General features: G+C 41.5%; 1 protein-coding gene across 2 annotated transcripts in view; it reads right to left on the reverse strand.

The window, feature by feature from the left end:
- The window catches only part of LOC127447904 (collagen alpha-2(V) chain-like), a 71434-nt gene that overhangs the window by 6269 nt on the left and 37208 nt on the right, over positions 1 to 27957 (reverse strand). For both annotated transcript variants that reach the window (XM_051710080.1, XM_051710081.1), the window contains 30 exons: positions 24187 to 24240; positions 23968 to 24021; positions 23830 to 23883; positions 21826 to 21879; positions 21535 to 21579; positions 21355 to 21408; positions 21216 to 21260; positions 21063 to 21116; positions 20502 to 20600; positions 20351 to 20395; positions 20161 to 20259; positions 19227 to 19280; positions 17818 to 17925; positions 17662 to 17715; positions 12218 to 12316; positions 12059 to 12112; positions 11877 to 11975; positions 11729 to 11782; positions 11191 to 11244; positions 10065 to 10118; positions 9921 to 9974; positions 9731 to 9775; positions 9542 to 9640; positions 2715 to 2822; positions 2565 to 2618; positions 720 to 773; positions 591 to 644; positions 441 to 494; positions 211 to 318; positions 68 to 121 (listed from right to left, as the gene is read on the reverse strand). In XM_051710080.1, coding sequence (XP_051566040.1) covers positions 68 to 121; positions 211 to 318; positions 441 to 494; positions 591 to 644; positions 720 to 773; positions 2565 to 2618; positions 2715 to 2822; positions 9542 to 9640; positions 9731 to 9775; positions 9921 to 9974; positions 10065 to 10118; positions 11191 to 11244; positions 11729 to 11782; positions 11877 to 11975; positions 12059 to 12112; positions 12218 to 12316; positions 17662 to 17715; positions 17818 to 17925; positions 19227 to 19280; positions 20161 to 20259; positions 20351 to 20395; positions 20502 to 20600; positions 21063 to 21116; positions 21216 to 21260; positions 21355 to 21408; positions 21535 to 21579; positions 21826 to 21879; positions 23830 to 23883; positions 23968 to 24021; positions 24187 to 24240 — 1971 coding nt within the window. The remainder of the gene's footprint in view (positions 1 to 67; positions 122 to 210; positions 319 to 440; positions 495 to 590; positions 645 to 719; positions 774 to 2564; positions 2619 to 2714; positions 2823 to 9541; positions 9641 to 9730; positions 9776 to 9920; positions 9975 to 10064; positions 10119 to 11190; positions 11245 to 11728; positions 11783 to 11876; positions 11976 to 12058; positions 12113 to 12217; positions 12317 to 17661; positions 17716 to 17817; positions 17926 to 19226; positions 19281 to 20160; positions 20260 to 20350; positions 20396 to 20501; positions 20601 to 21062; positions 21117 to 21215; positions 21261 to 21354; positions 21409 to 21534; positions 21580 to 21825; positions 21880 to 23829; positions 23884 to 23967; positions 24022 to 24186; positions 24241 to 27957) is intronic.

A 27957-nucleotide genomic window follows, 5' to 3' on the forward strand; every position in this document is an offset into this window, starting at 1 on the left:
GAGGCTTGTTAATAGAGCAATCATAAAACACTTTAATTGTATTATCTGTTATTGCATCTATACTTACAGGGGCCCCCTGTGTTCCTCTCCCTCCCTTTGGTCCAGCCACACCAGTTTTACCCTATTTTAAAGCATATCAGAAAGAGATTAGTAACTTACAAGTACCTTCACAGCATCTTCTGGAAACCAATCTGACATATTTATTATCACCTGTGACCCTGGAGGACCAGCCAGCCCTTGAGGACCAGGAGATCCAGCATCACCCTTTTGTCCAGGCTCCCCCGGTGGTCCTTTCACGCCAGGCTGACCATCAGGACCCTGTGATTTTTCAAGTGCACCAGGTTCAGAACCAGTAGAACCAGCTTACTCAAAGAACTAAAGTAGTTTTTGTTTGCACATTTATTGCATATAATGTCAAACAACTGTGAGATTCTACTTACAGGTGGTCCAGCAAAGCCTACAGCACCAGTTGGCCCAGGTTCACCACGGGCTCCCTGAAGGTTAGGACAAATATTTGTCATTAAATCAACACATTTATTACTATTAAAATAGTGTATGCTTTTGTATTTAGATTTCAAACATCAGCTCACTGGCATCGCTCTTGATCCTTGAGGTCCAGGTGGTCCCTTAGGGCCTGGTTCTCCCTGTGGAAGAATTATGTTAGAATTGTGTGGACTTCAGAAAATTATATAAAGTTATTTTTACAAATGTGTATGTACCTTTTCACCACTTGGGCCATGGGGTCCAGTAGGGCCAACAGGGCCTGTTAAACCCTACATAAGTAAGACAAAACTAAAGTATGAGATTTTCATGCATATCAAGCATGACCTAGAGAGAGAATAATTTGGTCTGCTGCATCTGCAGACCTGTATAAACAAGTTTAATGAACACTTTCAATTCAAGTTTAGGCTTCTGTTTCAAGCGTGGGAAACGTCCAGCCTCAGGGCCATATAAGGCCCACAAGACCATTTTACTCAGCCTGCTAGACCATTTGAGATAAAATTTGAAAAGCAAAAAATGGCCTTGATTCCATTAATTGTAAATAAATAAATAAATAATGATTAAAAATAATTTCAAATAATAACAACACTAAAAATAGAAAAATAGAAAGACCTTTAAAAAAATAAAAAATAAAAGAATATCTATCTATCTATCTATCTATCTATCTATATATATATATATATATTGCAATTAGTGTCTGTGTATAAATAGTCAATGAGTTTGTTAGCTCTCACGTGGATGCACTGAGCAGTAGATACTGAGCCATGGGGAGCAGAAAAGAACTGTCAAAAGACCTGTGTAACAAGGTAATGGAACTTTATAAAGATGGAAAAGGATATAAAAAGATATCCAAAGCCTTGAAAATGCCAGTCAGTAACCGGGCTTTTTTGTGGCATTGGCGCAGTAAAGGCTTCTTTCTGGGAACTCGACCATGCAGCTCATTTTTGTTCAAGTATCGTCGTATTGTGCTCCTTGAAACAACCACACCGTCTTTTTCCAGAGCAATCTGTATTTCTCCTGAGGTTACCTATGGATTTTCTTTGTATCCTGAACAATTCTTCTGGCAGTTGTGGCTGAAATCTTTCTTGGTCTACCTGACCTTGGCTTGTTATCAAGAGATCCCCGAATTTTCCACTTCTTAATAAGTGACTGAACAGTACTGACTGGCATTTTCAAGGCTTTGGATATCTTTTTATATCCTTTTCTATCTTTATAAAGTTCCATTACCTTGTTACGCAGGTCTTTTGACAGTTCTTTTCTACTCCCCATGGCTCAGTATCTAGCCTGCTCAGTGCATCCACGTGAGAGCTAACAAACTCATTGACTATTTATACACAGACACTAATTGCAATTTAAAAAGCCACAGGTGTGGGAAATTAACCTTTAATTGCCATTTAAACCTGTGTGTGTCACCTTGTGTGTCTGTAACAAGGCCAAATATTCAAGGGTATGTAAACTTTTGATCAGGGCCATTTGGGTGATTTCTGTTACCATTATGATTTAAAAAGGAGCCAAACAACTATGTGATAATAAATGGCTTCATATGATCACTATCCTTAAATAAAAGACAGTTTTTTTTGCATGATCAGTCATATTTTCAAAATCAATGCCAAAATTTCACAATTTCTACCAGGGTATTCAAACTTTTGAGCACAACTGTATATATATATATATATATATATATATATATATATATATATATATATATATATATATATATATATATATATACAGTATATTGGTGTATTAGCACATAACAGAATGTTATTATTTGCAGGCCCGCAAATAATTTTGTAAATACTCGAATTGCCCTTAATAAGAAAAAGGTTCCCCACTCATGTTCTATTTTCTCAATATGCAAATGTATTCATTCCAAATACTTGGTTTAATTTTATCTGCATTCTCCGTTTGCCAACTACTAACAAGTCAAAGTTGCTTGGTTTAAGCTGAATAGTGACGTTTCTTTTTCTCACAAAATGTCATCTACATTGAGATAATTTATTTTGTAAAAGATAGATTTACAATAGATTTGTGTAAAACTGTAATGATATGGATATATTTACCCTTGCACCATCACTTCCTGGAGTGCCTTCTGATCCTTTCTCACCAAGAGCTCCCTAAATGTGTGTAAAAGATTCATTTAATGTCAGATGATAATAACAGAAGTATCCTTGTACAGTATATACTGTGAATCAAACAGCTTTACTACTCACTCTCTCTCCTTTTGGACCAGGTGGACCAGAGATCCCTCTTTCACCTGGCATTCCCTGCAGACCAGGAGGGCCTGGATCACCCAATGTACCCGGAGGCCCAGGGCTGCCCTATGGATCATTTAGAAGAATGTTCAATTAAAGTTTTAAAATTGTTACTAAGAAATCCTATGGATTGCATACTGTAGATTACCTGATTAAGTGGCTTATTATTTCAGACAAAATACAGTAGTCATTAAAGGAATGTTCTCTGTCCTGAGTACAAGTTAAGATCATATTTGGCATGCTGTTGATTATCACTGCAAATAATTTCAAATCCTTTATCTTCATTTTGTAAAAACAAGCACAAATTTTGTATACAGTAATGAACTTACAATGGAAGTCTATGGGGAAATGCATTCTGGAGGGTTTAGAACACATTTTGAAGCTGCTTATTCCCTATCTGTAACTCACTTGACGTTGTGTCGATGTAGTGACACTAGGGGTCGCACTTGGGAGCCCCAAACACCTCTGATATTTGAGAAAAGGCCAATGAGAATTGGCGAGTGGAATTTGCATGCCACTCCCCTGGACATACGGGAATAAAAGGAGCCGGCTTGCAACCACTCATTCAGATTTGTTCTTCGGAGCCGAGCAGTGACGATGAACTCCACTGCCATTCCATTCACCTCTGGTGAAACAAAGTGTTGTACGCTGTTGGATATACAGCGCATTGCAGCGTGTTCTCCCCCTCTTGCACGGATAATTGCAGAGAACACCCCTGGGCGCTTCGGCAGCTACACTAAAAGAGTATATTGAAAGAGTATTTCCTCTAAAAGAGCACTTATGGAAAGTGTCTTTTTAAAGATGCCTTTCCGTTTGTGTGTAGTTCCTGGATGCGGTCGCTATCTCTCCACCACTGACGGCCTTGATCGCTGCCTCACGTGTATGGACTGTAGCCACGCTGAGACAGCGTTCGTGGATGGTTCATGCTCTCACTGCGTGAGCATGACCATGGCAACGTTGCGGTCGTGGCTTTCCTTCTTCAGAGGAAAAGCCACTCCAGCCGCTTCCCACCTCTGTCCTTATGCCTAAGGGCACAAGACCGCGACAGTTAGTGCTGGGGGCGATTTGGGGACCCCAATGGGAGCGGTTCTGCCGGGTGAACCCCCACGGACCTCCCATTCCCCATACGCTCGTTTGACCCTGTCGAGTTCTGGGATGAGGCAGGCGGCTTGCCCCAGGGTGAGTTTAATGTCTCATTCGGGGCTCGGGAGCAGGATGAGCTCTCGATCACAGCATCGGAGAGTGGGCTGGTACGGTTGGATGCGGAGGACTCAGCTGAGTTCCCTCCTTCGGGTGTGCCCAGTCTGAGGCTGACACGGAGCTGACGGCCATGCTTGCCCGGGCTGCTGCGAGCGTCAGGCTCGAGTGGAACCCTCCACCCTGCCCTGAGCCCTCGCGGATTGATGACTGGTTCCTGGGCTCAGAGCGCCGCTCACAGCCATGCCCCGCCACAGTTCCGTTCTTCCAGGAGGTGCATGCGGAACTCACAAAGTCGTTGCAGGCACCCTTTACTGCCCGGACCCGGCCTCTGAGTTCCTCCGCTCTCACTACCCTCAAGCCACGGTTGTGACAAGCCACGAGGATGCTCAGCCTCCTCCCCCGATGCTGACCGGTCCTATGGTGGGTATGCGGAGCAAGGTAAGTGCTCTAGCATTTCTCTTAGCACAGCCTAGGGTTCGGGATGCGAGGCTCCTCGATGTGGCAGTTCCTGCTCCGCCCCGCCGCGAGGCCTCATCTGCAGGTACGTCAAACACGATTGTCCCCATGGTGCCCCTTGCTCGGAGTTTGGAGGCGTGGCTAGCGCTCTCCAACCCGTCGCGCTGGCTGGCCAGGACGATCTGACTCGGCTACGCGATTCAGTTCGCCAGGCGCCTGCCCAGGTTTAATGGCGTCCGTTTCACCTCGGTAGGAGGTGTGGATGCTGCTGTCCTGCATGCAGAAATCGCAGTCCTTCTAGAGAAGGACGCGATAGAGCCTGTCCCTCCAGTCGAGAAAAAGAAGGGGTTCTACAGCCCCTACTTCATCGTGCCAAAGAAAGGCAGTGGGTTGCGGCCAATCTTGAACCTGTGAGCGCTGAATCAGGCCCTGCAGTCTCTTGTTCAAGATGCTGACACAGAAGCGCATTCTGTCTTGCATCCGGCATCAAGATTGGTTCACGGCGGTAGACCTGAATGACGCATACATTCATGTTTCAGTTTTGCCTCGACACAGACTGTTTCTTTGGTTTGCTTTCGAGGGCTGGACATATCAGTACAAGGCCCTCCCCTTCGGTCTGTCCCTGTCGCCTCGTTTCTTTACGAAAGTCGCAGAGGCAACCCTTGCTCCACTAAGGGAAGTGGGCCTCCGCATCCTCAATTATCTCGACGACTGGCTGATTCTAGCTCACTCTCGAAATGTATTGTGTGCACACAGGAACCTGGTGCTCAGACATCTCAGCCGATTGTGGCTTCAGGTCAACTGGGAAAAGAGCAAGCTCTCCCTGGTGCAGAGCATCTCTTTTCTCGGAATGGAGTTGGACTCGGTCGCTATGATAGCATGCCTCACGAACGAGCATGCTCAGTTGGTGCTGAACTGCCTGAAGTCATTCAGGGGAAGAGCAGCGGTTCCACTGACACAATTTCAGAAACTCCTGGGGCATATGGCGTCCTCGGCAGCGTTTACGCTGCTCGGGTTGATGCATATGAGACCGCTTCAGATTCAAGTCCCGAGATGGGCATGGTGCCGCGGTACACATCGCGTGGCCATCACGCCGATCTATCGCCGCACGTTCAGCCCTTGGATGGACCTTGCATTTCTGCAGGCAGGGGTTCCCTTAGAACAAGTGTCCAGGTGTGTCATTGTCATGACAGACACCTCCAAGTTAGGCTGGGGTGCCATTTGCAACGAGAACTGCGTTGGCATATCAACTGCCTCGAGTTGCTGGTGGTATTGCTGGCTCTGTGTAGGCTTCAGTTGCTGATCCAGGGCAAGCATGTGTTGGTCCAGATGGACAACATGGGGTACATAAACTGCCAAGGCAGTTTACACTCACATCGCATGTCGCAAATCGCGACATTTTGCAACTTGCGACATTTCCTCCTTTGGAGTTAGCAGCGACTGAATTCGTTGCGGGCCACTCACATCCCGGGCGAACTGAACCGCACAGCGGACGTGCTGTCGCGGCAAGTGATGCTCAGGGGAGAGTGGAGAATCCACCCCCAGGTGGTTCAGCTGATTTGGAATCGATTCGGCGAAGCACAGGTACACCTGTTTGCTTCCCGGGAGTCCTCCCACTGCCTGCTGTGGCACTCCCTCGCCAAGGCCCCCCTTGGCACAGACGCGCTGGCACACAGCTGGCCCAGGGTCTGTGCAAGTATGTGTTTCCCCCAGTGAGCCTGCTTGCACAGACTTTGTGCAAGGTCAGGGAGGATGAAGAACAGGTCATGTTGGTAGCACTGTACTGGCCCACCCAGACTTGGTTCTCGGAGCTCACGCTCCTCGCAACAGTCCCTCCTTGGCGAGTTTCCCTGAGGAAGGACCTCCTTTCTCAGGGACGGGGCAAAATTTGGCACCCGCGCCCAGACCTCTGGAATCTCCATGTCTGGCCCCTGGATGGGACGCATATTGGTGTTCTTCATGAGGTGAAGACCCCCTGAGATTCACAGTCGGTTCGGTGCTTTCCTTCCTGCAGGAGAGGTTGAAGGGGAAGCTGTCCCCCTCCACCTTGAAGGTGTATGTGGCCGCTATAGTGGCACACCATGATGCGGTGGACGGTAAGTCCTTGGGGAAGCACGACCTGATCATCAGGTTCCTTGGAGGTGCTAGGAGGTTGAATCCTCCTAGGCCGTGCCTCATTCCCTCGTGGGATATCTCTGTGGTCCTGCTGGGCATATGGAGAGCCCCATTTGAGCCTCTGGAGTCAGTCAAGCTAAAGGTCCTCTCATTGAAGACAGCCCTCCTGACTGCGCTCACTTCCATCAAGAGGGTTGGGGACCTGCAGGCGTTCTCTGTCTGCAATACGTGCCTAGAGTTCGATCCAGCATACTCTCACGTGATCCTGAGATCCCGGCCGGGCTATGTGCCCAAGGTTCCCACTACCCCTTTTAGGGACCAGGTGGTGAGCCTGCAAGCGCTGCCCCAGGAGGAGGCAGACCCAGCCTTGTCATAGCTGTGTCCGGTGCGCACTTTGCATATCTACTTGGACCGCATGGAGAGCTTTAGATGCTCCGAGCAGCTCTTTGTCTGTTTTGGGGGACAGCGGAAGGGGAAGGCTGTCTCCAAACAGAGGATTGCCCACTGGATCATGCCCATTGCTTTGGCATACCAGGCCCAGGGCTCTCCGTCCTCCCTGGGAGTACGAGCACACTCCACTAGGAGTGTGGCATCCTCCTGGGCCTTGGCAAATGGCGCCTCTCTAGCAGACATCTGTAAAGCAGCAGGCTGGGCGACACCCAATACCTTTGCAAGATTTTATAATCTCTGGGTTGAGCCTGTTTCATCCCGTGTGTTGGCAGGTACGAACTGGTAAGTATGCGGGCAGCTGGCCGGGTGTACCGCTTGCACACAGTGCTTTTTCCCTCCCTGAGGGGAAAATGTGTGCTTTTTTGCCCCCACGTGAGTTCCCGGGTATGGTGAACCCTGGATGTCTTTCCTCCTCAACCCTGTAGCAGGCGAATTTGGTGGAGAAATTTGATGCCAGGCCCAGTGCTTGTGTTAGTATGTTAGTTGGTTGCCTGTGGGTAATCCCATGTGACGTATTTTCCACGGTACGGTTTCCCTGATGGCAAAATCGTGTCTTCTTTTGGGCAGAGCCTGCCCTGCCACCAGTCGCCGCATTTGTAGAGTTCCTCCCTTCCGGGTAGGACCTACCGCGGGGGCTTCTTTCCACATGTGGTACTTCCGGTTGGTAAGTCCATGTGACATATTCTCCACATGTTAACCTCCCCTTCGGGCAGGATGTGGACTCCGTGGTGTCTTTTGCCCGTGGAGAAAAGAACACCTTCCCCGATGTGAATACATCTAGCCCCAGCTGAATGATTTTTCATTTTTGTGGGAGAAAAAGAAGAGAAAAAGGCACGGCCTGTTCCCATTTGTAAGTACGTATTGTCGTCCCCCCCCCCCCTTGGGGTACGAGGGACCATGCGACGATCGTCGGGCATTGGGAAGGTTACGTGGAGGCCGAGTGCACTTGCTACTAGGGAAGCAGTGGCCTGCCTGGTCCTGCACCGCCGATCCATGTAACACAGTTCAGCTGGTTGTGGCGTTTTGTATAGGGAACCCTAGAGTCACTACATCGACACAATGTTGAGAGAGTGATCGATAGGGAACATCTTGGTTACTGTTGTAACCTCTGTTCCCTGATGAAGGGAAGGAGACATTGTGTCCCTCTTGCCACAACACTGAACTACCTGCTGAAATGGCCGGGACTCTGTCTCAGCTCCTTAGCATAAACCTGAATGAGTGGTTGCAAGCCGGCTCCTTTTATACCCGTATGTCCGGGGGAGTGGCATGCAAATTCCACCTGCCAATTCTCATTGGCCTTTTCTCAAATATCAGCGGTGTTTGGGGCTCCCAAGCACGACCCCTAGTGTCATTACATTGACACAACGTTTCAATATAACCAAGACGTTTTAGGCTGTTCACACAAACACAATTTTGCATCCGTCCGCACTGTTTTTCAATAGTTATTTCTTTGTAAACTTCTTTGACTGTTGTGCCTCTTCTTGCTGTTATTTCAGCATCTCGCTCAGGAGCGCAGCATTGTTTAGATGCTGTGTCAGGTTAAAAAGAACTCACTAAAAACACATCTCATGACACGTGTTCTGTTCTACAGTATTTGTTGTACTGCGTCGGTGTGAACAGAACACGTTCGGTCTGAACAGACCCTTTATGCACTTCATATTAAAACTGAAGTATGTAACTTTTTAGTGTTAAAATACATCCTTCTATCCCAGCTTAATGTGCAGAGACAACTACAAGTCATTCAGAGGTTCATTTTCTCAAAACTGTAAACGCTTTTTCTCTGTGGCACTATAAAATTACTGTTTAGAGCGACCCATCCCAACAACGTTATTCAACCAATGGCGTTGGGGGCGGGACTATCTGATGGTTCAAACAACAGCAGACAGGGGGCATATTCGGAAAGCTGTTTTGAGAACATTGTTTATTTCCGTTCAGTGGCGCTAGTGTCGCAGAAATTATATAAAGTACTTCAGCTTTAATGCTTCCATATAGCAATGTGTGATTTGACCTAGTCTAAATCATCCCTTTAACAGTAGGACTACTGTTCCAAGGCAGATGAAATTCTAGTTATAGTTTACTTCCTGTAGGTGAATATTGTTTCTGGTATCCTTGCGCTTTGGACCCCATGGACTTGTACGGTATGGATCAAAACATCATACATCTATGCAAATATCTTCATTTGTGTTCCATAGAAAAAAAGAAAGTCATAAGAGTATGAGATGGCGTTATGGAGAGTAAATAATGATATAATTTTTGGGTGAACTATACCTTTAAGTCTTGTTTGAGTACTTTTGAAACAGTGTATAGTCTAATGCTTATCCCGATGCAATGCCTTAGAATTCCATTTTACATGCATTACTGTAAACAACAAGATTCTTGCTTGTTTTTACAAACTGAGGGACATATCACAGATGCTGTCTACAAAGATTAATTTGTATTGAACACAGAATATTCCTTTAACACCTAAAACCAAAGTGCTTATTATGAACTAATTTAAATGGATTGCACATTATTCCTATATCAAAGTACTAATGATAAACACTTAAACAACTTTTCAGTTCTACCTTTGGGCCATCAGAACCAGGTGCTCCAGGAATACCTTTAGCTCCAGGCAGACCAGGAGGGCCAAGCTCTCCTCTCTCTCCCGGAATTCCACGTTCACCCTGTTAAATGAGTTGACTGACCATTAGAGACACATTTTGAGAACAACATTTTACATTAGTGATTTAGAGAAAAAAAAAAATGGATCTCACCCGTGGTCCAATTTGGCCTACTGGGCCACCCTCACCAGGTATACCCTAAACAATGAGAAATTCCTGATTAGCATTTTCTGGCATCAGGAGAACATTTGTTACCTGTCTCAAATATTTTTCAAGGAATACTGTATGTGGATTGATGTTTGTTGAAGTCACAAAGTTGTCAGTGAACGTCAAATGATCGTACCTGATCACCAGCTTTCCCTCCCTCTCCAGGAGCACCTGCTGGTCCTGGCAATCCCTGAAAAACAAGAAAGAGGACTGATATTACAACAGAGCCAAATCACAGTAAAGAGAATTTTCAATGATTAAATAGTTATTAATAAAGCACCTGGAAACCGTGCATTCCAGGAGGACCCTGTTCACCTCTCTCACCCGCTGAACCCTGAAAATCAAGAAATAAATCCCTTGATAACTTGTGCTCTACTTGTACTTAGGCTTCGTGCAGAAGGACATCAAAAAATCAAATTTTTTTATGTATCCGACTCAGATTTGTGTAGTTGTTTGTAGTCTAAATAGCAAAATAAATAAATAAAACTGAAAGACTATTTATTTATTTTTTTACAAACCCCGTACAAAACACACAGGCATAATATGTGTCTTGAAATCTGATTCAAATCAATGTGTTTCAGTCTAAACGGACAGATTCGATTTTAATTAAAAAATGTTTTTGTCATTTTGGATGCGAAATGAGTGTAATGTAATACACAAAGCGTAGTAGTGTCTACAGCTGTCTAAACTAATTATTTTTTGCTCCCATGTGACATTTTCTATGTACTGGTTGGTGAGTAAATGGATTCGGACATAACATATGCATGAATGTGTAAATACTCTCTAAATGTCTCTGACACTTATCAGTTCCCACCCTTTTTGACCAATTAATTTTCATGACTTTTCCATGACCTTTCCAGGTGCTTGTGCTTACTTGATATAGATTATTTTGAGATTGACTTACTAATGGAACATTTAGACCATTTAGACTTTTTAGATTTTATTAATTTCCATCATTTTTCCAGGACTGAAAAGCAAAATTTTTAAATTCCCCGGTGTCCTGGCCAAATTACCCCCATTGGCCATTCTCAATCATGGCCACCTAATAATCCCCATCCATTAATTGGCTGTATCTCTCTACTCTCTCCTCTCCACCAACAGCTGGTGTGTGGTGAGCGTACTGGTGCACTATGGCTGCCATTGCATCATCTATGTGGATGCTGCACACTGGTGGTGGTTGAGGAGAGTCCCCTGGTTGCTATGTGAAGTGCTTTGAGTGTAGTGTCAGAAAAGCGTTATATAAGTGTAACGTTTATTCAGTCATTCATGTAGATATACCAGATATAAAATGACAGAGCAGACAGCTCTGCACAGATTTGGGTGCAGTATGAACAAATAGCAGTTCAACACAAAAGTTCAATATTAACAAATGTTTCAGAGCTAAAGAGACAAAGTAGCACACTTACAGGTGGACCTGGTGGACCAGCTGGGCCTACTTCTCCATCTTTCCCAGATGGGCCCTACAAAGAAGGCCAAGGTTGAAGGGTACAGTTAAATTTAATTTAGAATTACATTTTGACATTGCCGCCACAATGTTAGGGTGTTGTGGGTGGTTGCCTGGGTAGGTGCATTACTATGTGTTTGCAATGATCTAAGAGTGTTTTTTAGCATGTTGCTATGTGGTTTCTAGGATATTGTTATGTGAATGCTAGAATGCTCTTGTTTTTAGAAATGGCTTGGGTCCCACTTTCAATCTACGTCTATCGATTTCTTTTTGTTTTTTGGGGTTTTTGTTTGTCCGGCAGTAGAAAATCCTGTCTGATTGCTTAGAAAAATAATAAAACACCACTCCTCAATAAGTTGCATGGTTTGAGGTACCATTAATGTCCATAAAACAAACAGTGTAGGACAAGTTATGTACCAAATTTGACTACTTACACAAAATATTGGCAAGCACCACTAATTACTAGGAGCAATATGAAATGTTCAAATGCTGTTACTCACCCTCTGCCCAGGAACTCCTGCAGATCCCTGCTCACCTGCCTTTCCTGGGTCTCCCTTAAGTGGTGTTAAAATTGTTTATGAGTATGCAGGTTATAAACTTATAAACTAAAAAAAAACTATATAAATATACAGTATGCATCCTACTCACATTAAAACCCTTTGGACCTATTAAACCCATTGGTCCTGCTGGACCTCTTGTTCCAGTTGAACCCGCAGGCCCTGGGCGCCCATCCTCACCTGGAGCACCCTGTAGAAGGTGAATACTAAAATGACTTACATTGTCTTTACTATTGACTGGAACGACAGAAAAACATCAAAAACAAATTGTACCAGTGGTCCTGGCTTTCCTTCAGCACCCTGAACTCCAGGTGTACCTGTCAAACCCTGAGAAAACAAAAGAAAATTGCTTAGAGAGGTATTTAAAGGAGGAAGCAAAGTGAAGCACTATGATAAAGATTCAAGGGATAATCAAAAATCATTTTCCTTTACCCTTGCGCCTGGTAGACCTGGTTCACCTGTTCTCCCTGGATCTCCAGTAGAGCCTTTCGGGCCAAGAGTACCTGTGATTCCACGGTCACCTTGTGCACCCTTAGATTAATATGAACAAAAGGAAATTATTTACGGTTATCAGTGGTGGCCGGCCAGTAGAGGACGCTAGGGCGCTAGGCTGCCGCCCCCGAGCCACACACACACAAAATAATAATAATAATAATAAATTATATAAATTGATATAATATGATAGAAAATCATCTGTGCAAAATATATGCTTTCCCTACATGTCCCCCCTCTGCCTGTCCGCCTGTCTCAAGTTCAGCTCTGGGGTGATAGAGAGGATCGCCCACAGGAGACAGGTATATGTAGCAATTTAGCCAATTGCTGATTCAAGATATGAACATATTCAAGGTAGGACATAAAATTTTGCCAATCAGCGTCCTCACATCTAATCCGAAAATGCCGATTATTTTATTGCCCAAAAAGAGCCACTGCTAAAGTCAGGACTAGTCTGTAGGGGCGCCATTTTAACTACATGACAATGGCGAGCGCAATTATCACTGCTTCCAGACCCAACCCTAACTCCGAAAAATCTCTCTTCCAAAGTCTGTTTGAGAGGAGAACTTTGGTGGAAAAATTAGAGGTGAAAGAGCTGGGCCCAGATCAACCTGACCTCGCAATCAGACAGCAGGCTAGCAAAAAAGAGAAGCCATACATGTGAGGCTTCTCTCGTAGCTGGTACACCAGAAAGGCCTGGCTATGTGGGAGTGCTTATGCTAATGCACAATTTTGCTTTCCATACTTGCTTTTTAAAACAACGGAGACAGGTCCAGCATGGACAGTTACGGGAGTGAGAGATATGAAGCACCTGTCTGAGAAAGTGAGGAAACACGATTTTAGTGCGCGACCAGGGCACACATGGATAATTCTGTCAAGATAGCCATATTGGGAAGAGTTAACATCGCTACGCAGCTCGCACAAGATGACCTCCTAAAGTGTTTCCAGATCATCAGAGACTCTGGGAACTTTGATCCGCAACTGTCAGAGAGGCTAGGGGCTTTGTGAAGATGCTTGAAGACGAGGCTTTCTGTTTTTTCCTGGCATTGTTCCACAAGATCATGCCAAATGTAGACATGCTGTTCAACCAGCTGCAGAAAAGGATCATCGACCCTGTCTGCATTAAAGCACTTGTCCAGAGGTTCACAGACAGCATGCTAACGATCAGGTAAATAACTATATTTACTATTGGCTGATAAAACTGTTGTTGATAGAAAGATGAGTTGCTCACTTCCAGCAGTCTGTAAAAGCCTAAATGTGCCTTGCAATCAATGTGAATGATTGTCATAGAGAACATCACCTTATTTTTTATTTATTAACTTTATTTTTTGGACCAGGACCTCCATTCTCTCTCTGTGTAGGGACAGTGCATGTGACCAGCAGCACCAGCCCATAAAGCGACGGAGGATGCTGGGACCAGGAGAACAATAGAGGCTGGCTACAGTGGTAAAAAATAAAAAAAATAAAACAGACACAGGATGGCATATTACCACAGCTGACTTTGGTCAAATGATGCAGCAGGCTGTCTGCAATTTAAATTTGTATTCATATTTTTGTTCACTCCGTAGATTCCAGGTTTATGACAGAGCAGTCACAAGCAGCATGATGATTTTTTGTCATGAATTCAGTGTATAAGGCATCCTCACATGTAACAGAAAATAGGTGGTTTATTTATTGACATGCCCCTGTAGAACTTGTTTGGTTGGGGAAACCAATAGCAAGTTAAAGATCAGGAGAAGTATATATACTGTAAAGTGCAATTAAGAATACTGGTGTTAAAACCTTAGTAATCATATAATTGACTTGGACATAGGCACGTGTTCAGTCATAATCGCTTTCATCAAAATAGCTTTATTGTAAATTTAAGCTGATGATGTACATTTTACAGGTATGTGATACCATCCAGATGCATGCCAAGGAGCAGTTCTCCTTCACCCAGAACCTCATCAGCGCAACACTGTTGTATGGAGAGTTGTTCCCATAACACAGTGTGAAGTTCACTGATACAGCACTTGAAACAACAGTAGAGGCGTACTTTATGCTGAACAAGGCCATGCACAAAACAGAACTGTCCCTCATCTATGAGAACAGTGAGTTCAAGGCTAGCAGTGGTGCAGTACATCTGTACCAGTTTTACATGGAGAACAGCCTTCAGATTACTTTCTCAGAGACTGTCAGTCTTCTCAAGATCCTTATCACCACACCCATGACAACAGCAGAATCAGAGAGGTGCTTCTCTACTTTGAAGAGGATCAAGACCTTCCTGAGAAACACCATGACACAGGATCGCCTTAATGCTCTGGCTATGCTTTCCATGGAGAAGAAACTTGTCAGGGACATTCCTGAATTCAATAAGAAAGTCATTGAGAAGTTTGCCACTCAGAAGGATCAAAGAGCAAAATTCCTGTACAAATAAGCTGTCAGGAAAACATGCAGGTTTTTTTACCACATTGAGTTTTCTTGTACATAGTTGTCCTCAGTCTCATTTGTTTAACTTGGTCATGGAGGCATCACCATTTAATTGAGACCGGTAAATTAATTCCTCAAAGCTGTTTAATGAATAACCAGGTGTCAATCAGATGTACTCAAACTTTGACTGGTAATGTACATTTGTTCATGTTGAGCCCCAGTGTGTTGTTTTTGTGTATAGTTGACATTTTTAAATAAATCTCAAATAATTCCATGTGTAAGAGGTCAGTTGACATTTACAAGATTGTTTACTATTTTGAATAGTTCCTTCTCTTAAAGGGACAGTTCACCCAAAAATGACAATTCTGTCATCATTCACTCACCTTAATGTTGTTCCAAACCTGCATGACTTTCTTTCTTCTGCAAAACACAAAAGAAGATATTTTGAGAAATGTCTCAATGTTTTTTTGTTTTGTTTTTTGTCAATGAGCACCAGTGTTGTTTGGTTACCAACATTCTTCAAAATATCTTCTTTTGTGTTCCACAGAAGAGATAAATTCATACAGGTTTGGAACAACATGAGGGTGAGTGAATGATGACAGAACTGTAATTTTTGGGTGAACTATCCCTTTAAATGTTTTTAATAAACTTTTTCTTTAACTTTCACTGTTTTGCATTAAATCCTACTGGGATGGTTTCTGAAATTGTTGTATGTGGTACAGCCCTATCTAGAAAATTTTCCACCAGCTACCACTGCCAGTTACTATAATTTTGCTGAGTAGGACATGTTTGTGGATTAACATCTTTTGCTTGTTCTGGAACAACATTCCAGTTACACTAAAATAGCTCTAAATGTAACCATGGACTACACCTAAAACCAGAGGAAAAACACAGTCTGATAAGAATGTTATTCGAGACCCAACCTCATCCTAAAGCTTAATGCTAAACCTTAGCTGAGCAATTATAAGGATTGTAACGCTACACATGGCAGCTTTAGAAATGGAAGTCCTTCCGTACAGTTAAAAGAACCAATCACCTTTTTTGAAAGGTGACACCTGTCTGTTTACTGGACAATGTATATGCACATTAGCTGGGCCAGCCTGAAAATAAATAAATAAATAAATAAATAATATATATATATATATATACAGTTCTGCTCAAAAGTTTGCATACCCTTGGATAATTGGTAATATATGTACCATTTTTAAAGAAAACATGAGTGAGCAGGCAAAACACATTTCTTTTATTTCTTATGGGATTCATATTCAACTGTAGGTTATAACAAAATTGCACAATCATAAAACAAAACATGGCAACAAAGAAAAAAATGAAATGACCAAAAGTCTGCATACCCTTAGTTCTTCATACTGTGTATTGCCCCTTTTAGCATCAATGACAGCGTGCAGTCTTTTGTAATAGTTGTCTATGAGGCCCCAAATTCTTGCAGGTGGTACAGCTGCCCATTCATCTTGGCAAAATGCCTCCAGGTCATGCAAAGTCTTTGGCTGTCTTGCATGAACCGCATGTTTGGGATCTCCCCAGAGTGGCTCGATGATATTAAGGTCAGGAGACTGTGATGGCCACTCCAGAACCTTCAACTTTTTCTGCTGTAACCACTGGAGGGTCAACTTGGCCTTGTGCTTAGGGTCATTGTCATGCTGGAAAGTCCAAGAGCGTCCCATGCGCAGCTTTCGTGCAGAAGAATGCAAATTGTCTGCCAGTATTTTCTGATAACATGCTGCGGTCATCTTGCCATCAATTTTCACAAGATTCCCCGTGCCTTTAGAGCTCACACACCCCCAAAACATCAGTGAGCCACCACCATACTTCACATTTGGGATGGTATTCTTTTCACTATAGGCCTTGTTGACACCTCTCCAAACATAGCGCTTATGGTTGTGACCATAAAACTCTATTTTGGTCTCGTCACTCCAAATTACAGTGTGCCAGAAGCTGTGAGGCATGTCAAGGTGTTGTTGGGCATATTGTAACCGGGCTTTTTTTGTGGCATTGGCGCAGTAAAGGCTTCTTTCTGGCAACTCGACCATGCAGCTCATTTTTGTTCAAGTATCGTCGTATTGTGCTCCTTGAAACAACCACACCGTCTTTTTCCAGAGCAGCCTGTATTTCTCCTGAGGTTACCTGTGGGTTTTTCTTTGTATCCTGAACAATTCTTCTGGCAGTTGTGGCTGAAATCTTTCTTTGTCTACCTGACATTGGCTTGGTATCAAGAGATCCCTGAATTTTCCACTTCTTAATAAGTGATTGAACAGTACTGACTGGCATTTTCAAGTCTTTGGATATCTTTTTATATCCTTTTCCATCTTTATAAAGTTCCATTACCTTGTTACGCAGGTCTTTTGATATTTCTTTTCTGCTCCCCATGGCTCAGTATCTAGCCTGCTCAGTGCATCCACGTGAGCGCTAACAAACTCATTGACTATTTATACACAGACACTAACTGCAATTTTAAAAGCCACAGGCATGGGAAATTAACCTTTAATTGCCATTTAAACCTGTGTGTGTCACCTTGTGTGTCTGTATATATAAATATATATATATATATATATATACAGTATATATTATTAATTTTTTTTCTTCTTCTTTTTCAGCTATTGAGGTACAATTTCTGATACCACTGTTGTCATATTTTATATATATTAAACTTATAAATGTTATTTTGACCAGCAGTTTTGGAGATTTTAGTTTTTCTTCATTAAAGCAGATCAGAGCTGTATTTGCAAGACTACAAACTAACTTCCAGGAGGCGTTACGTATATGGCCACAGAGTCTCCTGCCTTGTCTTAAAGGGACTTTGACCTAACCATAAAATATGATTGGTTGATAGGAAAGGTGTTTCATAACCAACAAGAAATGTTGATGCAGGAACATGTCCTACTTGGCAAATTCATGCTTACCATCATTTAATTATTCTACTAATTAACACTTTGCATTTAGATTAACTCTCATACTACCTTTGGACCCTGTAAGCCATCTTGACCTGGGAAGCCACGGTTTCCAGGAGCCCCCTAAATTAGACAACACAACCCATGAATAATGTAGGCATTTTTTGCAATTACATACATTTCTCTCTGATGTTGCAAAGATAATGGAAAGAAAACTCAACTTACTCTCTCACCAACAGGTCCAGGTGGGCCAACAGAGCCGGGGTCTCCTCTGGGTCCACGTTTTCCCTCCTCTCCCTGAGGTCCAATTACTCCCTGTGATCCTGGTGGGCCCTACAACAAAGAGATGCATTACACAAGAAGGTAATGTATGTAATTTGGATTTCATTACACTTTCACTTCCACATTACACTTTCTCTTATACCAGCTTAAAGGAATAGTTCACCCAAAAATGAAAATTCTCTCGTCATTTACTCACCTTCGTGTAATCCCAGATGTGTATGACTTTCTTCCATCTGCTGAAAACAAGAATATTTTTAGAATATCTTAGCTTTGTAGGTCCATAAAATGCAAGTGAATGGGTGCCAAAATTTTGAAGCTCCAAAATCCACATAAGAGCAACATAAAAGTACTCCAGACGACTCTGGTGGTTAAATCCATCTTTTCTGAAGTTAAATGTTCTGAAGTGATATGTTAAGTTCTTTTCACTTCACTTTCTCCTTCTTTTTTGGTGATTCACATTCTTTGTGCATATTGATCTATTTCTCACCCACACCTCTAATATTTACATTTACATTTACATGTATTCATTTGGCAGACGCTTTTATCCAAAGCGACTTACAAGAGAGGAAAACATAAGGGAATCATCTTAGGAGACAGTGGTATGAAAAGTGCTGTATTACAAAGTATCACTAGCATCATAATAGTATTCAAAACAGAATAAAGTGCAACAGAATTTTTTATTTTATTTATTTATTTATTTTTTTCCATGTCTGAACACATGGATTTAACCACTGGAGTCATATGGATTACTTTTAAGCTCCCTTTATGTGGATTTTGGAGCTTCAAAATTGTGGCACCCATTCACTTGCATTGTATGGACCTACAGAGCTGAAATATTCTTCTAAAAATCATAATTTGTGTTCTGCAGACGAGTCATACACATCTGTGATGTCAGGAAGGTGAGTAAATCATGAGAGAATGTTCATTTTTGGGTGAACTATACCTTTAATATGCAACAACAATTATAAGTAAGCAAATTGTAGGTTAATTCCCATGAAAACTGTAAACGCTATGGCTCTGAGGTGCTTTCAAAACATTGGTTTGTTTTTCATGAGCATCCCAACCAGTCTGACACAGCAACATTAGCTCAACAAATGGCTTGAGTTTGGGGCTGGACTATCTGTTTTTCTGACCAATGGCATACAGGGAGGAAAACCTGTTTGAAAATGACTATTTTGCAATTCAATTTGGTGATGCTAGTGTTGCAAAAATTGCATACTTCCTCTTTCAGGCTGTCATCCTGCAAATGTTGAAAATGATGAAACAATTTTCATTTTTAGGTGAACTATACCTTTCCCCTTATCCCTGTAAACCCAACTAAGATGAATAAGCCTTATTCAGTCAATACTTACAGGTTCTCCTTTAGGTCCAGCCTCTCCTTTAAATCCAGGAACACCTACATCTCCCTGAACAAAACAACAAAACAAACCAGATGGCTGGTGGTCAGTTGTGTTTTGCAGATCCTGTTTTTAATGGTTATTTAAAGGTGCTGTAAGTGATTTTTTTCATGGAAAAGTATGCAAAAAATGTTCTACTCCCTTAAAGATATTAATGAAATAAGTGTCCTGAGATATCTCACCAGTCTCTGTGACAGCTGTAGACTTTATAAACAGCAAACAAATTCCGTAGACATTGACGCTTTTCACTTGTCAATCATTTTGCTCGTTCTCATGTGTCCTATTTAAAGCGGATCAATGAGGCTATGATTCATAATGTTTGTCAGTTGAGGGTGCTATTGAGCCACTGTTGAATTTGACAGCCACAGGAACAAACAATGCTGCTCTTTTGCTTTGTTTTGGTCTCAAAATTATCTCTGGAGAGTGGGGTTTTGGGAGGAGGGGGCTCAGCCATGTGAAAGCTTCAGAACACTAAAATCGCTTAAAGCACCTTTAATCCCTATGATATATTGGACAAGAACATTTTCAGATAAACATTTTAAGGCACAAATAAAATAAATGAACAAGCATATTTTACATTATGATATTTTACAATATATGAACTTAACACATCTGTTATGTCTCTATGTATCTCTTTCACTAACACAAGTCAAACTTTTAATCAAATAAAAAGTTGGAAATACCATATCAGCAACAAATTAACTTATGACTTTACCGCTTACGTTGCACTTGTGTTCTACGAACAATAATTTTATCATCACTCATAAACTCCACCCGGTACTGAATATTAAAGTATCAATCAGTATTTCACCCAATCATTACACAATCTTCAATCCATAAGTCCTTATCTAATAACATGAGAGCCAAAATTCCACTAAGAAGGTATTACCCCTTGACCTTTGATCCCAGGTTGTCCAGTGCTTCCCTGAGGTCCTGGTGGGCCAGGTGGGCCAAGCAGACCTATAGGGCCCTGAGGACCTGCATTTCCCTAGAGAAAATAATATATTGTTAATTGCTTATGATTTTTACTGCATGTGTAATCCAATGAAAATGTTTTATGCAAATTGCCTTTTACATACCACTGAGCCTTTGGAACCAGGACCACCATCAGTTCCCATAGTCCCCTGCAAAGTTTGAAATTATGTTCAGTTTGCATCAAACAACGAATTGACTTCATTGCATGGTCATAAATGCTGAATCATTGATATACAAAGTGAGATTCAAACATACTGTATTGCCAGTTGGTCCAGGTATGCCTTGATGTCCAGTCTCTCCTCTTTGTCCCTGTTGTCCCTCTGGACCCCTCACACCTGTGGGTCCTGGTTGACCCTGCAAACCAAGTATAAATATAATATCAACAATCAACATGGAAATCACCAGGTTTGAAGTTCAGCTCAATTATGATATGAAACTATATAAGGGTATGACTGGTAACTATTTACTTTAAAGGACACTTCACCCAAAAATGAAAATTCTGTCATAACTCACCAACATGTTTCTCCAAACCCCTATGACTTTCTTTCTTCCATGGGGCATAATAGAAGAAGTTAGGTAGAATGACAACATTAGCCACCATTCATTTTCATTGTATCTTCATTACATATAGTGAAAGTGAATGGTGACTGAGGCTAACATTCTGCCTAACATCTCCTTTTGTGTTGCACGGAGGACAGAAAGTCATATAATTTTGGAACAGCATACGGGTGAGTAAATGATGACTAAATTGTAATTTTTTGGTGAACTTTAATATACAGTATAAAACACATACATACATTTGTTTTTAGTACTCACCTTCATACCTGGAGTTCCAGGATACCCTGGGGGACCACTGATTCCCAAAGGACCCTAAAAACAATTAAAAGTTTAAATGTCAGTATCATAAGATTTGAATTTTGTTTGGTAATCCACATGTTGTTATCCTTTTGTTAACTAACAATGTCTTACCATTGGACCTGGTTTACCAACATTTCCTTGAGCACCACGTGTACCCTGAAATACAAGAGAAAAAAGATAAGTAATCATAGTAAAAATAACAATTGCAATAACAAGAGCAATGCTATAACTGTACTGTTTTTGTACTCACCGGTGTCCCACTCGGACCTGGGCGTCCCCTTTCTCCTGGCATTCCCCTTGGACCCTGCATTTAGCAGTATTAATTTTGCTCAGTGTTCTTAGCCTTACAAATCTCTACTTTAATTTACTACTTTCACTTATATTGTAAAGTTAATTTTTCAATTTTAATACCTTTGTATTGTATACTTACCATAGGGCCAGGGGCACCCATTGCACCAGATCCACCAGATTCACCCTAGAATAAAGTATAAAAGCAAATAATGTATCTATGAAGATACTGTAATAAGAATAATTAATTTCATGTTTAATTAAATCTCTTTTTGTTATAATAAATGGATAAACATATTTTAAGTTCTTAAGTACAGTTTTGCTCTCTTAAGGCTTTGTCCATACTAATGGCTAAGATCTTAAGTCTAAAGTTAAGTTTTTTAACAAGTTATTTAAGTGACTTTTAGTCAAAATTTTATAAAACAAAAAGAACCTTTGATCCCACAGCTCCATGCTCTCCTTTAAGACCAGCTGGACCTTGATGTCCCTAAATTATGAAAGGATGTGATGGTTATTTTGGTAGACTTCAAATCAAAGCTCAAAAGAAATGATGGCAATGCAATAGGAATAACATTTTGCACTGGTAATCTTTTTGTTTAATAATATAAAACTGATGTATAAACTCAGCAACAATGTTAAACAATGTTTTCCATGCTTGTTCAATGAACCATAAACAATTAATGAACATGCACCTGTGGAATGGTCGTTAAGACACTAACAGCTTACAGACAGTTGGCAATTAAAGTCACAGTTATAAAAACTTAGAACACTAAAGAGACCTTTCTACTGACTCTGAAAAACACCAATAGAAAGATGCCCAGGGTCCCTGCTCATCTGTGTGAACGTGCCTTAGGCATGCTGCATGGAGGCATGAGGACAGCAATGTGGCCAGGGCAATAAATTGCAATGTCCATACTGTGAGACGCCTATGACAGCGCTACAGGGAGACAGGAAGGACAGCTGATCGTCCTCACAGTGGCAGACCACGTGTAACAACACCTGCACAGTATCGGTACATCCGAAAATCACACCTGCGGGACAGGTACAAGATGGCAGAGTGCTCAGACTGTCTGCAATAGGCTGAGAGAGGCTGGACTGAGGGCTTGTAGGCCTTTTGTGAGCCAGGTCCTTACCAGACATCACTGGCAACAACGTCATCTATGGGCACAAACCCACCTTCACTGACGAGTCACGGTTTTGTGTCACCAGGGGTGATGGTCGGACTCGCGATTATCATCAAAGGAATGAGCATTACACCAAGGCCTGTACTCTGGAGCGGGATCGATTTGGAGGTGGAGGGTCCGTCATGGTCTGGGACGGTGTGTCACAGCATCATTGGACTGAGCTTGTTGTCATTGCAGGCAATCTCAACGCTGTGCGTTACAGGGAAGACATCCTCCTCCCTCATGTGGTACCCTTCCTGCAGACTCATCCTGACATGACCCTCCAGCATGACAATGCCACCAACCATACTGCTCATTCTGTGCATGATTTCCTGTAAGACAGAAATGTCAGTGTTCTGCCATGGCCAGCGAAGAGCGCGGATCTCAATCCCATTGAGCACGTCTAGGACCTGTTAGATCGGAGGGTGAGGGCTAAGGCCATTCCCTCCAGAAATGTCCTGGAACTTGCAAGTGCCTTGATGGAAGAGTGGGGTAACTTCTCACAGCAAGAACTGGCAAATCTGGTGCAGTCCATGAGGAGGAGATGCACTGCAGTACTTAATGCAGCTGGTGGCCACACCAGATACTGACTGTTACTTTTGATTTTGACTCCCCCTTTGTTCAGGGACACATTATTCCATTTCTGTTAGACACATGTCTGTGAAACCTGTTCAGATTATGTCTTAGTTGTTGAATCTTTTTATATTCATACAAATATTTACACATGTTAAGTTTGCTGAAAATAGAAGCAGCTGAAAGTGAGAGGACATTTCTTTTTTGCTCTGTTTATTTGTAAGTAATTCAAAATCCAAGATGCTTTGAAAATTCAAGCAACTTCAATAAGAGGGACACAGCACATTGTAAAGATCTTCTGAGAATGAATCTCTTACACTTGACAAGAGAGGGAGATGATATAAAAAGAGCAACATATTCAGATGATTTTAGTGCTATATTCAAATCTTTCTAATTTAATACAAACATTTTCATAGAAAATTATATTATCATCATAACAGTTTGTGTAAAAAGATGTACATGAATTTCTAACTATTTGGGTTGACCCCCTTTGCTTTAATGACAGGATGCACTCGAGTTAAAATGGACTGCACAAATTTGTGCAAAACCTGCTGATCCATGTTATCCCAGCATGGTTTGAGAATGTTCCAAAGAGCATCTTGTGTGCTTCAATGGAAGCAAGAAAATCTGACCTTTTGTACAAAGGAGTTAACATGGTCAATGCCACAAATTTGCTTAGATTTGATTATTCATTTACTCACTCTGTGGCCCTTTAAGCCTGGGGGGCCCGGCGTCCCTGGAAACCCTCTTGCTCCCTGAACACAAAAGTTATTCCGAATTTAGAAATGCAATCAGCATTCAATTATAAAGCTGTCAAAGAAGAAAATATCAATTATTACCTGTGATCCAGGAAATCCCATTTCTCCTGCACTTCCTGCAGTCCCTGCTTCTCCCTATGACAACAAACCAACTCTATTTTAAATTCTATTGAATTTCCCCATATTGTGTGTGTGTGTGTGTGTGTGTGTGTGTGTGTGTGTGTGTGTGTGTGTGTGTGTGTGTGTGTGGCTAAGGGAATATCCATGATGAATGGAGACTATAAAGGAGTGTGTACTCACATCTTCACCAGGCTTTCCTGGAGGACCCTCTGGTCCCCTTGGGCCAGAGCCACCCTACACAAAGCAGAACAGTAATCACCAAAAGATGAACAAAACAAAAAAACAATGATGCATTATTCAGATGAGGTGATCTTTCAGTTACAAAACAACAAATTCCCACCGGAATCATTTCTATGCCTTGGATTTATTTTAGACCCAATTTATTTAGGCCCAATTTACAGTATTGATGAGGGTAATTCAGCTTTTAATCATTCTCATTCCCTCATACCAAGTCATGGCTTTGGAGGATAGAATTCATTTTTGTGAATTCTACCCTCCAAATTGAATTTCCAAAATAAATATATTTTGAAATAGCTGTTGGGTGTAAAAAACCCTTTAAAAAAAACAAAAAAAACATCTCTGGTAAGTTAAATGTTTTGAAACTTTTACAATGTCAAAATGATGTTAAAAACAGTGGAAATGTTCAATAGCTTTTGTGTAGCCAAGATTTTAAGGGTGTGTTCACACTTGGCAGGTTTGGTTAAATTAAAATGAACTCTGGTGCGATTGCTCTGTTAGTGCGTTTCATTTGAACAAGTGTGAACGCTGCCATCCGAACCTTGATGTGCACCAAACAAGTGGTCCCCCTGAATAGTGGGTCTTGGTCTGCTTCCAAATGAACTCTGATGCGGTTTGATTGATATATGAATGCAACATGGACCAAAGACGTCTAAACGGACCAATAACAGGAAGTAATTTGCCTTTAATACTGACCTCAAGCATACCTGGTTCTTCTCATCATTGGAGCTATGATTGCCCATTACAGTTCGGTACAGGCATCGGAACCACCGTCAGCCATCCTTGCAGCATATCTTTGTTTGTGTGTGTAACGGAGGAATTCCTGGCGCTGTTTTGACTCCTTTACACGTTTTATTAGCTCTTCGTTTGTTCTCAGCTGGTAAAAATACCACCATATATACACATAAATCCAACGAGCGCATTTAGCCCAGTAGCCAGCATTGTTTTGGATGTTCGGCAAGTTCCGTTGCAAAATATACATCATAAAAGCTGTCCAATCAGGTTGTGACCTTATCCCTATGCCTTTTGTTTGGAATCTTTAGGTTCGGTGTTAAAAATGCCAGTTGCTAAGCGAACCAGGACTAAATGTATCATTTTCTTTTTTGGTCCAGACCAAGAGAACCAAGAGAACTGAACTATAAGTGTGAACACACCCTAAGATATGTGCCTATACAGAAAATGTGACAACAAGACCCGTTCTCTCCTACAGGGGTGGCCTGGCCTTAGGGAGCACCGGTGTTTTCTCGGTGGGCCGCTGGGTAATTTGGGCCGCCCCGCTACTGCGCAAGTATTGGCCTGTCTTACAGGCGATATTGGCAGCCGCCCTGGGCTCCAACATACCCGCACAGACCTCATGACAAAGAGAACATTTTATGAACTCTACAAGACAAGTCAATACATCAGCTTTTATTTTGAAATAATGTAATGGCTTTTATTTTGAAATCACTAACACATCAGAGCACATATCCATATGAATGCCTCAACTCCGTAGTGGATCTCATTATTTGACATACAAATCACAATAATGGTGACAACCAAAAACAACATACCTATGATTATAAGATGAGCTCTGAATAATCAATAAATGACAAATAACTGCAAGTAACAACAAACACAATAACAGCTGCATATATAAAATCTGCAAACAGCAAAACTATGAGCAGTACATAGTCCTTTGCATAATTTATTCATACCACAAAGCATTTCTGGGAGCTGAAGCACGGATTGCTGAACAATGCTCACCCCTATCCACCTTTTTCCTGACTTCTTCATGGGCGGTGCTATTACGGCGAGCTACATCCTCTCGGATGCTCCGTACTTCTGCTTAGTTGTTGTTATTGTACGCTAGAGCTAGACAAACCTTACTGGTGATGCAGATCATCGGAGGCTCTTGAGGAATATGTGCTGTTAAAGGATGTTATAACAACTACAGATGGCTTAAAAAATTACTGGAAGATGAATGTTACAACAATAAACCCACCCAAAAGCTGTCAATGCCTGAAACTTTGAGTCGCACCAGATGCAATAAGCAGAGGTTGCATTAACATAATTCTCCGTCATTTGCCTATTTTTTTTTTTTATAAACACTGATGGATAATTCCTCCTTAAAAAGCGTCCGGTCGGATTCAGATTCCCAGATTTGTCCATTTTCATACTGAAGTGCTTTCTATCATCATCAACATACATTGTGAGTGCAACAAGAAACCCAGTGAAATCTAGCGCATCATAAATGTGAATTCTCTGTGTGTGATTGTGTGCTTATTTATTCAGCGATTGCCGTCGAAAGTGTCCATACACAAATTTAGTGAGAAAGGGATTTATGTAAAGTAAACAGGGAGTGTTCTATTGTTTCTGACTGTCCTTAGTGAATATTTCAGTGCTTGGCAATGTGAATAAGGTGCAAACCGGAAGTCTGTAGCATCCGCGTTGGGAGTACGCACTAAGCATAATGGGTAATTTTCGCCGCCCGTGAAAATCGTGGATAAACATGCAGAAAATAAACCATGAAAAAGATTACTTTGTGGCTATTTGAGTCTTTGAGGTCTTACTTTCTTTAAAGGATAGCAGAAACAGCGCTTGTCATTGAATAATCTGGGGAAGGAATTAAAACACTGCAGATATAAAGATGCAACAAACTCACAGAGAGTGAAAATATGAGCAATTAATCTGCAAAATATATGCAAAGATCTACATTTTAAGAGGTATGTTTATTTTTATTTATTTATTTTTACATATATTTATATTTGTATTTTTATATATGTACATATTCTGGCCAAATTTGTTTTCACTGATATTTTAAAATAAACATTTACACATAGCTATGTGAGTAATTAACATGAGATTTTAAGCATTGTCATTAGCGTCCTGCTGTGTGACACTTTCTTCTACTAATTATTTTAAACAACATTTTATGATCTGGTATAGCTATTCAGTATATACAGTACATATACAATATATTATTATTATACTTGTTGTTTCCACAACCTCATATTAACGAAGACAATAGTTTATTTGCACTTCTAGAAAAAAGTTGAAAGGTGATTAAGATCTTTAAAAACTTTGAAGAAATGCTGACTTGTCACAGCACCTAAAATACACACTTTCCCTTGTATGTTCATGTACATTTTAACCTAACATCTGTATGTTGGAAAAAACGTTTTCAGACGTGTTATTTATCTGATCTATAAAGTACTCATTTTTAGTGCTTTCTCTAAAAAAAATCCACTTATTTACAGTGGTTTTATATGTTTAAAAAACTATTTAAATTTTTGCACTGTGGGGCCCATTGTCATGACAAGCAATCAATAGAAATGTATTTTTTTCAACACAAAAATTTGAAATTGAGCTGGAAAATGAAATCAATGAGCCGGTGTGTTATGGTGTGGTGTGTTGCGGGCCGGGTTTGGTGGGCCACCCTGGGCCAGAAAGTCCAGGTCCACTTTTTAGTTCAAGTCCACCCCTGCTCTTCTATATCAAATAATATGCAAAAAATGTCATTTTCTTTGGTTTTGTGAACAAGGAGAAGTGTTTGCTAAAGGTTACAGTTTCTACTTCTAAAAGATAACTTGGCAAATTACACCAATGAACAGTGAGAAAATAAAAGTTTTGAGTACATTTGAGTACAACCACTACAACAATTTCATTTCTTTGAGAATGAAAATGGCCTCAGATGTGGTTTTCCTTTATAATGAGTACAAAAAAAAGGTGCCTGCA

Source organism: Myxocyprinus asiaticus, chromosome 11 (assembly GCF_019703515.2).
Source record: "Myxocyprinus asiaticus isolate MX2 ecotype Aquarium Trade chromosome 11, UBuf_Myxa_2, whole genome shotgun sequence".
Lineage (NCBI taxonomy): Eukaryota > Metazoa > Chordata > Actinopteri > Cypriniformes > Catostomidae > Myxocyprinus > Myxocyprinus asiaticus.